Genomic DNA, 16,146 nt, shown 5'->3' with positions numbered 1-16,146 from the left:
GGTTCAAGCACAAGTACTTGTAAAAACCTGGTTATGAATGGCTATGGTGGTACAGTGGAAAAACTGCAATGAAAAGCTCTGCTCTAGTGACACAGACTGGTAAATTGCTTGTACAAGCTATTTCAGAAGACTATTTTTTATTAATAAGAATTCTGTCATGTGACTGAATTAATTTTTTATTTACTTTTTGCATTTAGCTTGTAGGAATGGAAAGTCATCCCCTTGTGATCAAAAGATTACATAAAAGGAATTCTACATTATGTTAGACAACAGTGCGTTTATCTCTAAGGTAAAAAATAGAAGAAATGTCTAAATTAAATGTCTAAATTAAAAATAGACTTCATTTCCAAAGGTATATTTATTCTGTATTTTAGTAACAGGTTGTATGTAATAAAACAAAGATCAGCTGCTCTTCAGTTATGATTTCCCACCAGCATCCACGAAACACTGAATAATCTTCTGTTGGTTTGAGTAACCTGATCTTATAAAAGCCACATGAAACTGAGTACCTTATTTTTTAAAATTAATTCTCATCTATATGGTGGCAAAAGTTTCCTTCACAAATTAATTCACTTTTTTCTAGAGTTTTAAATCCACTCTGGTTTATATTAGATGAGCGTCACACAGGAACACATTTTTCAACAGTACTTGCACATAAAGAGATAGCAGATCTTTTATCATTGAAGGTAAAAATGAAATGTAACAATAAAATACTAAGTCTTTTTCCCTGCTATAATTAGCATATACATTTCTATGATCGTAATTGATGCTACCACTTGAATATGCCCACTCACCTATAAATATTCGGTCTTTTACCTGTGTCATTCATCTGAACAGTTTGCTACCCTTATTTTCATTATTCTGGTGATGTAAAACACTCATGTGCAAAAGCATCTTTGATATTAAGGCTCAGGATCAATTACTATTTTAGGCATTTAACTTATATTTGGGTGTTCCTAAATTACAAGTTAGATAGCCAATAGGATCCTGGAAACAAACGTGAATCAATTCAAGTAAAACAACTGCTAAAGATTCAACTATAATGTTTTAAAAGTATTGTTTTGTGATTGCTCATAGCCTGAACCATAAAACAAGAAACCAGGAATCCTCATGTACTCACTGATCCCCAAGGCCCTACTTGCCAAGATGCACATTCATGAAGTTCACACGGTGTTACTGATTCTGGTCTGTCATTTGGGTTACAGAAATCATCTCTCAGTTGTTCATCATTAAGTTGGCACCAGACTTGACGATGCTTCATTCCTTTGCCACATGTCACAGGACACTGTAAAATTATTAGAACCATCAGTTTGCGGAGAACCTGATTAATGAATCTGCATTAATGGCTTCAATTTCTTTTAGTAACTTGTTGGATTTTAAAAATCACATAAATAACAAAAATATTCCATGAATGTAAGTAGTCAAAAAACCCTATTTTTTAATGAACTCTCCATTTCCTGTTGGCTTCAACTCAAATGCTAATACAAAGAAATCACTATCAAGATTCAAAAGCTACAAATTATAAAAACTATATAAAACTATATAAAACAGATCATTTATTTCCAATAGAGTAAAGAATACTTGTTTAAAATAATAGTGCATATATCATAGCTTTCACTGGAAAAATGTTTAAACTGTCTGATTCTTTTATATCCACCTAATCTATAATAAAATTAATATAATTCTATTAAACAGAACTATACATTGGCTGTATAGTTCTCATTGCTTCATAAAAAAGGAAATACAAATACATTTACTTTACGTATCTTCACTATCTCATTTTAATGTAACAAAATTAAGGAAAAAATGAATTCTAGGAGTGTTTTACAGAAGTTCTCATGCCATTCATAGATCTGTGATGTGTATCAGACAAATCATAGGACTTCAGAACTTTTACAACCGTGTGGCCCAAAATAAAATAAAAACCTTAAACACTTAATGCAGCTTATTTTAATATCCATGACTAGGACCAAATGTACCTTAAGTTTTCCATGGTTTCATTACCTCGCTCCAGTCAGTAACCGACCAGCTTGGACATAAGAATTCATTGCAAGTCTGTGTAACAACTCTTGGAAGTTCCTGGCATTCTCTGTCAGGAAGATGACGACCCAAGTTGTTCATACAAAAAGCTTCTCTGGTTCTGACACCTCTTGCACAGCTCCTGGAACACTGTGGTGTACAGTTATGAAACAGGAAACAGAATACAATAAAACCAGGCCAAAATACATTATCAGTCTTAAAAGATGTTAATGATTGCACCAGACCAAAGTGTCCTCCATTTAATCCACAGGCTGCTAATATGTTCATTTGAGATAAAATCAGCACTTTGTATAATAGTTCCAAGATAAAACTTAAATGAAGAATAAAACCAAAATTGTACAGAACTAAATTAATATACACCTTTAATTACCAGATCTTCGCTGCTGACTTCCAAAACCAACCTGCAAGCAAGCTACCATTTCTTACAAAAATATAAGGAAGTTGCTTAAATATAAAGGTTGGTATTAGCTGATCCTACAAATCTGTATTTTTCAAACATCGCTTCCTTTTAGTTATTAAGCTAAAAAAAAATATAGAGAAATAAAAATTTGGTATGCATGCCAGAACTATAATGGTACAATAAAGAAGTTTTAAATCTGTACCTGTGACCATTCTGTGTAGTGCCAACTTCTTAACATACAGTCACCATGGCAGGGCTCTCTGGCTGGTGGTTTCTGCTGATCAGCACAGTACTTATCATCCACTGGAGCACTGAGTCCTCTTGCAATGGAGTACTTCATGCAGTGGATTTCAATAGACCGATGTCCTGGGCCACACTTCGATGTACAGTCACTTTTCCCAACACTGTGCCACCTACAATGACACAATTTTCTGTTGTAGAAAGCTAACTATGTTTAAAAAAATATGACCATGGCCATTAAAGCACTCAGAGAACTCAGAGAATTATAATGTAAATATAGATATGCATTTTAGGGAACAGATGAAACTGTAAACTCTATCTCATGACTGGAATTTTTAAAGCAATATAAAAGAATTTGACTCACAGGCTTAAAAGAACTTTTTAAATTTAAAGGATCTTTTGTCTTCATCTCCTAGGTGACTTTGAAAAATGTAAGCTATAATTCTAACTCTTCATCCTCTGAACACTTCAGTGTGGGCTATCTTGGAGTGCAAAAACACAACATCTGTTTCAAATTAGTTCCAGTTGTGGGTACAGTTCTGGTGGAAAATGTATTTCAAGCAGCAATACAAGTTTTTGTGCCAGAATATATAGAATAGATTCACAATTCTAGCAAGAGATTTTGTACTTTACAATAAAAATTAGAAAAGTACCCTAGTTCTATGTGGAGTCAGAGGTGTAAATATAATGTATAAAGCCATTACACCAACAGATTTGAGGAAAACAAGGAGAGATGGGAAGGATGAGGGAGGTAGAGAGGGATGGAGAGACAGAGGATAAAGCAGTCTGAATTACTTTGTTTCAATATCAATCAATAAAAACATATAAGACCACATATAACTCCATCAGTTAGGAACCTTTTTTACCTTAATTCACACTCTGTATTACACTCCTCAAAGACACTTGGTACAGCAGGTATGAATTCACATCTTTGATCAGACACTACCACATGATCACTTTCACGTATACATGTCACTTTTCTTCTTCGAATACCTTGAAAAAGCACCAGAAGAAGTAAATAAAGGGCTAAATTAAGAGTGCCTTATGGATTCCATTCATCATTTGGGAATTTAACTGAGATACCCCATTAACACAAATTGCTGTATACAGCAGATTCTGCACAAACATGCTGCTTTGTGTAGCTCACTACATTCCAGGTGGAGAACAACCTTTTCCCAATCACCTGTTCCACCTCCCAGCTGTCGTACAGTGGTCTCACAGGGTATCAACTTTAGTAGACATACAATACCACCTTAATAGGACATATCAGATTTGATTCAACCTTTTTTTTTAATAAACTGCTCCTATGTTTCCAAATGTAGGTTTGAATATAGAATTGTACTGCATAAGTACTAAAAATAGCAAAAACAAAAATCAGAAGCTATACTGTCCTTAAAGGCTCTGTGCACTTAAAGTTTACTGAGGGTAACAAGTTTCTTCTTCACAAGTAAGGGTGAAAAGTAAGAGAACTTAAGACAACTCCCTTCCTAAATGCCATCAGATCTTTGGTTCTGGTGAAAAAAATACTTCACAGTACCTTGGCACATCCTGCTACAGTCTTGCCAGGGTCCATAAGGATCCCATGTAAACAGATCACTTCCATCTTCTATCGGGACATTGAATGAATAACGCACATCAGGGTTGTATAAATTCCCTACACACAAAACCTTGATTGAGATAAAATGATAGCTGTTTTTCAGTGAATTTGAACATAAAATTAAGAACATAATGATCATGTAGGAAATTTTCAGGCTTATGAAAAAAGTAAACATGCACCTGTAAGGTTAGTTCTTCTTCAACTCTATCAGTGCTGTTAATTCGTTCTATTGTATTGTTTGAACCACTGTACTCAAAAATGGCTCCTTGTATATTGATTTCTCTTTTTGACATGCTAACAACAAAATTTCCATTCAAGATAAAATTTCCATGAGTATCTGATAAAGCTGTAAGTGAAATAAAATATTGGAGATCTATTTAGTTAAAAGGTTCTATCAATAAAATCTCATCAACATGCAGTTCATGTAAAAAGTTGTATCAAACAGTTTCAAATTAATGAATTCGTTCCTAATCATCAGTAACTTTCACCTGAGCAGTTGTCATGGATATTCTCAGCCATGGATTTTCTCTACATTATAGTAATTTAATAGTATTTGTTCTGCTGAAGGGCTGACTGAAGTCATGACTTTTAAATTTGGCTAGGTTCTGTTACTGTAGAAGGAAACAATAATTATTGGTATTTCTGCCCTATTCTACAGCCCACACCCTTGTATTTGCTACAGCTACTTCTACTGAACTAGGTTTTAAAACTAAACTTGAAAATAAAAATAAATTATGAGGCATTTATGATAGTAATTTAAGACAATGACCAATTTGCAATAATAAAGATGAAAAACAAGTTAAACATTTTTAAAATAAGGTAAAATTTGTAGTACAAGATGCTATTCAGGCATTGCTACATTTGAAATGGAAGCTAATGTCAGGGAGCGAGGGTTGTTTCTGTGTCCCGTGAGCTGCATGTGTAACAACTGGGCAACAGGTGACAAGGAAAACATTTTGAGAATTCTGAAGTTTGCTGGCTAGGATGACAATGGAAGAAGAGACAGAAGGTAAATATGCTTCAGTATTTTTTCAGGCACTTCAGATACAATGTAACTACTATGAAATAGAACAACCAAGATTTTTGGTAGGATGTACTCACGAAATCTTTGTTACCTACGCACACTTGCAAATCTATCAGCATGTGATGGCCTTTATACTCTTTATGTCCCAGACATAATAGAAAAAGAGAAATATGAGACAACTGATAAATTTGCTGATGGTCAGACTGCTTTGTTCATAAATGAAGTGTATGCTTCCAAGATTTAAAACAACAAATACCTACATTATTCCTGAGTTCACTTGTGGTGTTTCAATTAACATTGTGACAACAAAGTAAAAAATTGACAAAACGATGCAAGGCACTGTAATTCTTATTCTCTGATGAATGAACACACTCATCTAAGAATTAGAAACCTTAACAACATCTCACTGATGTTTTTGGAAAACTAGTATCTATAGAGAGACTCAGGCAAATGAAGATAAAAATAATTAGATATTTTCTCCAAAGTCTTTATCAGACTTCTCATAGTATACTCAATAATATATTCCCTGTCAAGAGCACAAAACCTATCCATCAATGTTGTACACACGAGGCTTTTACCAAGGTAGTTGTCATCTTCTGGTTTCCCTGAATAGCTGTGCTGTCGAATATCAATATTTGTTGCTCCTTTGGGAATATTTACTACAACATTGTAACCTGCAAATTAATTATATACAAAGATGGTCAAGTATTAGTAAACATGAAAATATATTTTAACTTCATTCACAAAACCCTACAGTGCACCAGACAACCAATGCTGAATGCCTTCACGTGTTACGAAGTGTTATGTTCTGTGTTCAGAAATGTGAATTCAATTCTTTACCACTGAGTTCAGTCGACTCAGAAAAATCCCTAGAGAGCAGAACTACTCTAGAAAGCAGTCAAGTATATCAAGAGGGACTCCGAAAACACTGTGACTGCTCAAAATTTAAACTTTTACAGAAATCTGGGGAAGTCACTTAACATGAAATATCTCCATTCTCTGTTTACACAATTGAGGTAGCTTTTCTCTTCACAAGAGTATTTCAAGACAGCATGCTAAGGAATGAGTCTAAATACCAAAATATTGCAGCGTTGCAGGCTATATGCATAGGTAGATATAGCTGTTAAACTAGCCATGCCTGATCCACCTTCTCCTGCTTAAAATATTGAGTGCACACCCTTCAAAATACAAATGCTTCACAAATGAGTCATCACTTCTTGTAATATCTCATAGTACTATTATGGTAGCCTTGCCACCAGGTAACAAAATAAGGTGCATCAAGATCTATTTTTTTAAAAAGTTACTCTGCACATAAACCTAGGTTAAAAAGTCCAAACCTGTTTCTCACAGAAGCTAATCATGAACTCAAAATGATACCTGCAGCTAAGAAAAACTTAGTATGGCAAACATTGGAAACATAATAAATACAAACATGTAATCTGAGCTAGTAATAAAAATTCTGATAATTTTCCACCTATTTCACTGTGTTTAACAATATTACTGTGACTTTAGTTGATGCACCTCTGGGGGTAAAAATTTCAATGCCAATACCCTTTTCATTTTGTACTGTGTTGACCGGGATAGAGTTAATTTTCTTCACAGCAGCTGGCATAGGGCTGTGTTTTGGATTTGTGCTGGAAAATGCTGATAATTCAGGGATGTTCTAGTTATTGCCAAGCAGAGCGTACACAGAGTCCAGTCCTTTTCTGCCTCTCACCCCACTCTACCAGCAAGGAGGCTGGAGGTGCACAAGGAGTTGTGAGGGGATACGGACAGACCTCAGCTGACCACAGGGATATCCCAGACCATATGGCATCATGCCGGGCACAAAAACTGGGGAAAAAAGGAAGAGGGGGTGTTCAGAGTAATGGCGTTTGTCTTCCCAATTCACTGTTATGCATGACAGAGCCCTGCTTTCCTGGCTGGACACCTGCCTGCCCATGGGAAGGGGAGAATCAATTCTTGCTTTGCTTTGTGTGTGGCGCTTTTGCTTTACCTATTAAACTGTCTTTATCTGAAACCATGAGTTTTCTCACTTTTATTGTTCCAGTTCTCTCTCCCATCCCACCGGGAGGCAGTGAGCGAGTGACTGGCTGTCTGGCTCCAGATGGGGTTAAGCCATGACAAATTTCATAATTCATTAACTTCCAAGTGCTTTTAATCTATTAAAACTATGCCATACATTTAAATGAAGATTTAATCTAATTACAGGTCCATCACATTTACCAGCTGGGGGCAGCACTGCAATTGCAAATTGACAAGCTGCATGCTCTGGATAAATACACGGTTTGGTCAATCTTTCAACATACTGGGAAGAAAACCAAAATACAGTTAAAAAAGCCCCTCATCTCACACACTGAAGACTTTGTGGTAAAAGAATGAAAGAAGAAAAAATATGGGAGGAAACTATAAACAAAGCTGCATGTTGTCAAGGATACAAGAAGAGAATAAATCACATACTAGGCCACTGAGAATGACCATCGTCCAGGAAATCCTCAGATACTCTAAATTGATGCAATAGTAATAGCCAACACAGTAATAATGTGCACACGATTAGATTACCATCTCTTAAAATGGAAGCCAAGTAGATTAGTATTTTGCTGTAATGAATTTTTGATTATTGCTTTACTACTGTTTACACAGTTACTGACAACATCATAACTGCATGAATATAAGCACACACCACAGGCTGCTATTGTCAATTTCAAATTCTGCCTTAGTAAAATGACTCATTTCGGTTTGAAAGGGAAACAAATGAAGTCAAAAGAAAAAGATCAAGTGCACATCAGCATACTTAGCTCATGATCCTAATTCAGAATTTTTTTGGAAAATAGTATTTCCTCAGACAATGCCTTCAGTCATTAGCCTAGGGATGTCTTAGACCTTCCATGGACACTGGAGTTTCAGTGTTCAGATAAGTACAATTTCTTGTTTGCATGGCTGTATTCCTACTTGAGCACACCTGAGTGATAATCCCACATGTTCAGCATACTGTTCCTTGGTATAACTCAGTATTATCTTTTATATGCTATAATTTCAATAATTTGAACATAATTTAAAGCATTCAAGTAACTATAAAACCAAATAATAAAGCAAGGTTTTCCTCATCCCAAAACATGGGGGCTTTTTTCCCCTCCGTCTTCAATATGAAGCAAATAAGTCTGTGACAATAGAAAGCTGTTAAATAGCAGAGAGTGACAGTTTTGACCATATTTGCAAAATGGCAGTTTCACGTAATTGTCACTGGACTCGTAACAAATATGTGTACGACAAAATTCATGTGCTATCTATAAGCACCTTCCTAGGATAGACACAAGAAAAAATACATGTATTTGTACGGGAAGGGTGGCTGTATAATTTAAGATTTTTGATAATTTTTGATGAGAGTGAGTCCACTGCCAGGGAAGAAGAAAATCCAATAGGGTACTTGGCATACTTTCCTCTTCAGCAGCAAACCCTTTATTCTATGAGGATCCTATCTGGCAGCTCTCCAGGTATTATTTTCACTTTGCCTGTGGTCTCTTTCAACCAGTGAAGCAGCACAAAGGAGCCTCTAGGCTGATATTAACCTGGAGACTTCTGTCCTTATGTTCTATGTTCTAACTACTTCACTGCACTGCTATGCACATACAAGAGTCTCTCCATACTTCACAGAAAAGACTACTTATAGAAGAACTATCAGTAGCTCTATCAGAGAAACTAAATCAAATAAATAGGAAATAGCAGGGTTATCCAGAAGTTTCTCATTTACTACCTGTCAATGAGGAGGAAAAAACATAAATATTGTTACCCCTGTTCTCTGGAAGAAGGAGGCTCACATTTCACAGGCTGTAATTTTCACTCTAGGAGAAAAGGAACCCCATCAGCTGCTCACAACACAAACTTCTTGCTATCTCTTTACATAGCCAAAATGAGACATTGGAATGTGTCCTTCAGCTGCTAAGTTTCAGACCAGAGAACGCAAAGTAAAAAGCAGGAAGCATTCATCCTTTTAAAGTACTTTTACCCTCATCATTTCTTTTATCCATGTCTTTGGCTTTGACCTTTCAGCAGATTGATTTTTTTTTTCACTTGAATGGGTTAGTATGTCATAGTGTTTGCCTCTGCATCCTTGAGAGGGAATATGACTGAAAATCAAAGGTATTTTTTGTTGATAGAGGCCCTAAAGAACATACACTGAAATCCCGCTTCCTTAAATGTAAAGAATAATTTCTAAGCCATATTGAAGTGTGCATTAAGATTAAAAAAAAGGCAAAACAAACATACCATAATGAGCACTGTTGAAAGTACCCGCAAGTGTTTTACATGAAGAGTTATCACCACCACAGATTCCACATTTGTCTCTCCTTGCCTTTGAATTCAAAACATGATCACAGCCTGCTTGCTACAAAAAATAAAAATAATAAAAATAATAAAACCCTTTATCACTCAGCCCAATAGAAAACAACGAAAATAAGTAATGTAAGCTTCCCACTACCCCAAAATATTGTTGTTCACTGTATATATCTAGTCTTCCTTGGCAATTCATTAAACGCCTTTAATGGTTTTGGATTTTGCAATGTAAGGGCAAAACATAATGGTGCAATTCAAATACACTTAATATGTCAAGAGCTGTATAAGAATACATAACAGTACATAAAGATTTTGTATAAAAAATCAACATAGTGTATAAATTTAAATTCATGTTTACATTAAAATTCTAGGAATCCTAAAAGCAGTATGTATATGGCCATCAATTCATTTAAAGTCTGTCATTACTGAAAAGAAGCAAATGAATATATATAGACTATGCCGGTTAAACTAACATAAGAACAATTTTTGTTTATGTATCTTTACTTAAACTTCCGGGGTTTTTTTGAACTATGATAAACAGGACTAATCTCTGTCATTTCCTTTTTATTCAACAGTATAAAAATAAGCTATTATTTTCTCCTCATCCTGAATTTACTCTGTTTCACTGCAATCAGCAAAACCTCAACAAAGCTTGATAAGAAAGTCTTGAATTGTTAAAATATAGTTCCTTGCTTCTCCCAACAAAATCTTGTGACAATGCCACAGCTGCTATTAAGCAAAGAGTGCTGAATTGACTCAAGGGTCAGTTCCTCCTGATTTTACAGTAAAATAGTAATTACATAATCTATCTACCCTTGGATTTTCTACTATTTTCTTCTTTGGTAGCAGAAATACAATGTTAGTAATCACACAGCATGCTTCTTTCCTCCCCTTATGCTAATTTTGGATCAGTTTCTCACTGCTCACTTGGACAATATTAACTTTCACCTATGAGGCTTAATGAGGAAAGACTGTGGGTCTTCACATTCAACTATATGGTCCCCACTTAATTGCTTCCATTTCCAGATCTTTAATTTGATAGGAAATAAAATTAGCTTAAGTGAACTCACAACACCATATTTTCAGTAATGTTTATTGGTATTAATATCTACTTTATCACCTGTTGAAATTGATTTTAATAATTAATAAGTTTAGATTTAAATACCCTGCATAAGCCTTGAACACAAAGGTCATTGGTTTCTGCTCCACAGGGAGTACCATCAGCAACTCTGTCCTTCAGCTGATAGTAGGAAGTTGTTCCAGAAACTCGGCAAAAAAGTTTACAGCGATCTTTCATAGAAACTGGAAAGAAAATCCAAGAGGTTTCTTGTCTGTTTTAGAACTTTATTTAAAGTAACATTTTCATTGCATTAATTGAAAAGATGCGTAATTACTTACTACCACTGTATTTTGGAAGCCAGCGAACAGCAGAGGTAAGACCATTGATATTAAAGTGTTTGCCATCAAATTCAGAGCACTGCTGCTCCCGAAAATCTTTTCTGCCTTTTGGACATGAATCAGTATTGCATGACCGAAATTTCATCCTGCGGCCAACACAGTACTTTCCTCCATTTCTTGGCCTAAAATAAAGGTAAATGTAAAACACACTCATTTTCTAAAATTCCTGTTTTCCATGAAAAGTGGCCCAAGCCACTGATCTAAAGAGGAAAACCTCACACAGCATTCTGTCAGCTGTTACTGACTTACACACACACTCAACTTCCACTGTGCATTCATTTATACCCAAAATAAACCCAATCCTTGTAAGATACTATTGCTGAGGTAGGTGGTAATCTTGCTATTGATGTTTATTAATGCATTATTATTTTTACTTCTCTTACAGCTATAACTATTTTGCCTGGGAAAAAGCATTATTAATTTTAATGCTTTTATCAATTTAGCTGAGATTACAGTCCTATTTTTACACAAGCAGCACCCCCCTCAGTAATTTGAAATTATTATTTTACAGAGTGACAAAGAAAGAAGACAATTACGAGCTGGTACAGTCTTTTCTGTAGTCCTAATACTGGTTTCACTTTGTTTGGATCAAAAGAATAAAAAGGGAAAATTGTGGAAAATACCTCATTTACTGTAAAGTCTAAAATACATTTTAACAGTTATAAACCCTGACACAAAGTAATTCAGTATTAGTATGTTTTGGGGGAAGAAAAAAAGAATAAATCAACAGCATATTGATACTATCAATTACTACAGACTGAAAGAGGCATTATCTAATGGTAATCTAGTCTACTGCCCCTTACATCAGAGAAAATAAAATAACCTGGGGCCATTTGATTGAAGTTTATTTATCCTACTGATAATATCAAGCTGACATGACTTCCTAGAAAAACTCTGAAATTACTCAGGCACCAGCCATGGTTCTGCTTCTGGACAAATTAAGGGTAAAGTTCTCCTTGACTTTTACTACAGAGAACAAAACCCACATGGAATTATTCATTCAATGTAATTTTCTAGTTACAAAGGTAAGTTTTAAATGACTCTGTAATAACCAGTGCTCCTTCTGGGACGTTACTGGTGGCGATGTTGTGGAAAAGCCTTAAATCAAAGCAAATCAAGTATTTCACTGAAGAGATTAGTAGGAAAGACACATATTTATTTTTGCAGTTCTTACTTCAAAGAAAGCATCTAATGTTTCAAGAAGCCTCAACAGTTAGAGTAAACCTAGAAAAAAAGACCCTGCCAAAAGAAGTTTTTAGAAACATCTATAAGAATGGATCATACTGTTGAAAGACATGAGTAATCTGAAAGTCTTCTGCATATTAGAGTCTGTAGACTAATCTCTTTCCAAACATGGCTGAAACAAGCATTTTTTACTGGTGCTTCACACTGATTTGCACAGCCCACAATACCTCCATTTTATTTTGAGCCAATCCATAATTCCTTAATATCTTCATTATGCACTAATTTAAAACACAATAAAAAACATACTCTGGTCGATTACACAGCCTGGTGGTGCTCTTGATTCCACCTCCACAAGTTCTTGAACATGAGCTATAAGGTCCCCATGGGCCCCACTCTCCATCTACAGGACGCAGCTCCATTTCTCTGCTCACGCAAATTCCATGGCGGCAGTGCTGCACAGTTGACAAACAAAATAAAATCTATAATTCAAGTAAAAGGTTACTGTATATTTTAGGCATAAAAATAACAAGATTTAAGAGCTCACTATTCTTATCTGGATCTGGATATTTTCTAAAATGTTCAATTTCCTTTAAGGTAACTTACCCAGTAGTCATGTTTTTAAAAATGCTGTCTAGAGTTCTTTGATCACTAGGAAATCTATGCTGAATATATGGATGCTGAATATATATTTATCTTGTCACCTTATTCAAATATCTCTAAAATATCTTGAATTCCTGATAACATTTTCATGCATAAAGTTCAAAACTAGATTTACAACTGTCCTTTATGTACAAGATTTTTGGTTTAATTTGGAATTCATGCTGATACAAAAAGTGAAAAGTTATAACAAACCACCAAGAAAATCAGGGTGTTTTGAACATCTCAAAAGCTAACTATTTAGTGGGATTGTTTGGGCAAAGCAGACAAGCATTTAAGACCTTAATTATGTAAAGCAAGATGATGCTATAGATTCATTCTTGAACTCAGACTTTTACACCTATAACAAAAGGTGTAAAATATTTTATTTATATTTTACAAATTTTTATTTACAACTTACTTAACAAAGCTACTACGACTAAAATGGAATGAATAGTTAAATTTTAAAAACTAACAGGTAAAGAAGTAATAATTCTTAGAGCAAGGTACTACATTGCAATGTCTTTTCTATTACTTTAGAGCTTATTCTTGGTGACGAACTACCTATTTCCAGTAGAAATTTACATAAAGGAGGAATTTTCATTTCATCTGCTGGGATTTACATTATTAAGAAGACAAAGATTGCAAGACTGTTTTGTTGTGGCCATGTCCACTATGAGACTTCACCACACTATAACAGTAAACTATTATTATTTATAGAAAGCTATTCTCTTTTTTTCCCCAGAAGCATCCATCTCTTGCTTCTAAGTATTTACCATCCCTGTTCCTGACTGTAAATATGTATCCACCTTAGTGGTTATTCAAGAAGTACATGACTAAGAAGTCTAAATGAGAATCTTATGATTGGTGTATGTGTGACTGTTCCCAAAAAAATCCGCAGGAATTGCCAGCACCAATCCTACTGATGACTTACAGCAGTTGGAATTCTAATTCACTTATATCCTTTAGAAAATCCCAAGCAGTGTATTTGATCACAACACAGTGCAATAGTTTACATACTGAAATAGAATATTTAAAAGATACTATAATTTCAAAACTATATATCTTGCTGACTTCTATGTGGTTAACCTGTCAACTTTGTCCTTGACTTCAAACACCTTCTAAGGCATCAAAGACTGCCCTCATCTGGAGACAAGACAGTGGCCAGGTCTGAATACATGGGGTCAGTGCTCACACATAATAGAGAGAATTCTTCATTTGAGATGCCTATTTGCAGACTCAGGATTAGACTGTCCATGAATTAGGTTTGTTGTCAGGAGGGATTCTCCTAGTCATATTGACAGGGAGTGGCTAGTTCCATCTTTACCTGTAGTAAATACAGTATATGGATCAGTCACTAGAGCAGGTAATACCAACTCAACAGTTTATTTATCAAAATCCTTCTAGACTTTAAGGTAATTTGAGCCTGTTTTGTCTTGCAGAGAGGCAAAGCCTAAGCTTCAGAAATAACAAAGTCTCTGGCACATAATACAATTTAAGAACCTCTGATACACAAAAGATAAAATAATTCAAATATTACACCCCTTTTTTTTACAATTAATTTAAATGTTACATAGAATTTCTCAAAAGTTATTACAAATTTATTGTAGGAACTATAAAGTAACATAAATTTTGCTGAGCACACAAAAATTGTGTACAGTCTTTCTGAGTATAGCTGACTGGCACAAAACTCAAATCTTGTTCAGTGGTTTTATCACTGCCTAAAACAACTCCTAGATGCAATTTTTTCCTAATTAGTATATGCTTTTGTTACATTGACACTTATGTTCACATGATATTAACCATTTTGTTCTCAAAATAGGAATTTGTCACAGAATCAGATTATCTTCTCAGGCTTCTGCCTGAGTTCCTAATCCAACTTGATGATAAAATTGCCTTCCTGCATAATTCCTTGCCACACCAACTCTTGCATATAGGCAAGAGTGCATATCTTTTAAGCTCTGAATGCCTGAATATGATAATTCCAGGTGATTCTCAAACCCAAACCAAACACAGAACAAAAGCTAGATCTTGGCACATAACTGTGTAAGTGATTCAACCAATTGGTGAGATCAACACTTACTTGACACGAAGACTAATGCTTTAACTTAAAATCAAAAAGCCACCATTATTTCACTTCATACGAATTCTCACTGGAGTGCTTACTGTTAGTTTGTATTACTTTTTTTCAAGATGACCTTAGGGTACCTTTACATCCAAACCTTCTAGTACCTAACATCAAATCTCTAGCAAACAAAGGCAGGCTTTCTACATAGTCCAGCCATAAGCTAAATGACGAACATTAAGAACTTGCCTTTCCAAGGCTGTCCTTAGCATCTTAGGAAATAATTTTTTACACTATAGGCTGAAGAGTCTAAATCCCCCTCCACAAAATGAATACTGAATTCTAATATAGGACAGTGACCTAGCATTCAGGTTCTTCTTTCATCTAGAAAAACATTTACAGTAACTTGATGGGAGATTTCAAGAAAAGAGTTGTAAAATGAAATTTTATACCCACAACAGTATTATTTTGATCCATAAAAATGCAAAGCATATGCTCACATCTGGGATTTTAATAGCTTATTCAACAAACTTGTCTCAGCTATTATTCTGCTGCATTCCTACAGAAGCAACATGATGAAGTCACGGTAGAAAACTCCAGCACCAGACATGTTCCAGATGTTTCTCTGAGTTTGCTTGAATCATTGCTTCACTGAGAATACTATGATATACAGAGCTTTCATAAACTTAAATATAATTGCTTACAATTTTTTCCTATATTTTTAATGGTAAATATAGTGTATACATCATGTAAAGTGGGTATAACACATAATTCCAAACACAGATTGCAACAAGTGGCAAGGCTGCTCTAGTCAAGATCAACAGTTGGTTTTCTGTCAAAAAACCTAGAAATTCTGACCCAAATCCACATCAAATTACTGTATCTTCAGAGATGAGAGGGAGGGTTAATGGTTCAAATTTGGAATCAATAAACCTATGGGTACTCAAATTTGTTTTTATTAATAATCTCCTTATAATGAGCACTTTGAGTCTTACCTATGGATTAACCTATGACTTGCTGAATTGATTTTGAGTGCTTCCAACTTATATCTTACTGAACTTGCTAAATTTCCAGGAAAGCAACCTTGAAATAAATTATTAAAGCATTACTTGCCAGGCTATGCTCGATTTTGACTGAATCAAGGAGAGTGGTAGAGGCATGCAGAACAG

General features: G+C 34.9%; 1 protein-coding gene across 6 annotated transcripts in view; it reads right to left on the bottom strand.

Annotated features, from left to right (window-relative positions):
• ADAMTS20 (ADAM metallopeptidase with thrombospondin type 1 motif 20) overlaps positions 1-16,146 on the bottom strand; it is an 88,310-nt gene that overhangs the window by 34,410 nt on the left and 37,754 nt on the right. For all 6 annotated transcript variants that reach the window (XR_007203196.1, XM_048301785.1, XM_048301784.1 and 3 more), the window contains 11 exons: positions 12,583-12,728; positions 11,032-11,213; positions 10,799-10,935; positions 9,568-9,685; positions 5,880-5,975; positions 4,457-4,623; positions 4,218-4,347; positions 3,547-3,673; positions 2,643-2,853; positions 2,005-2,169; positions 1,121-1,285 (listed from right to left, as the gene is read on the bottom strand). Coding sequence is in view for 5 of the 6 variants with exons in the window: in XM_048301785.1 (XP_048157742.1) it covers positions 1,121-1,285; positions 2,005-2,169; positions 2,643-2,853; positions 3,547-3,673; positions 4,218-4,347; positions 4,457-4,623; positions 5,880-5,975; positions 9,568-9,685; positions 10,799-10,935; positions 11,032-11,213; positions 12,583-12,728 (1,644 nt within the window). In the remaining variant the exon portion in view is untranslated. The remainder of the gene's footprint in view (positions 1-1,120; positions 1,286-2,004; positions 2,170-2,642; positions 2,854-3,546; positions 3,674-4,217; positions 4,348-4,456; positions 4,624-5,879; positions 5,976-9,567; positions 9,686-10,798; positions 10,936-11,031; positions 11,214-12,582; positions 12,729-16,146) is intronic.

The sequence above is a fragment of the Corvus hawaiiensis genome, chromosome 4, assembly GCF_020740725.1.
Source record: "Corvus hawaiiensis isolate bCorHaw1 chromosome 4, bCorHaw1.pri.cur, whole genome shotgun sequence".
Classification (NCBI taxonomy): Eukaryota; Metazoa; Chordata; class Aves; order Passeriformes; family Corvidae; genus Corvus; species Corvus hawaiiensis.
Note: the sequence above shows the minus strand (reverse complement) of the source record. Positions and strands in the feature narration are given on the sequence as shown.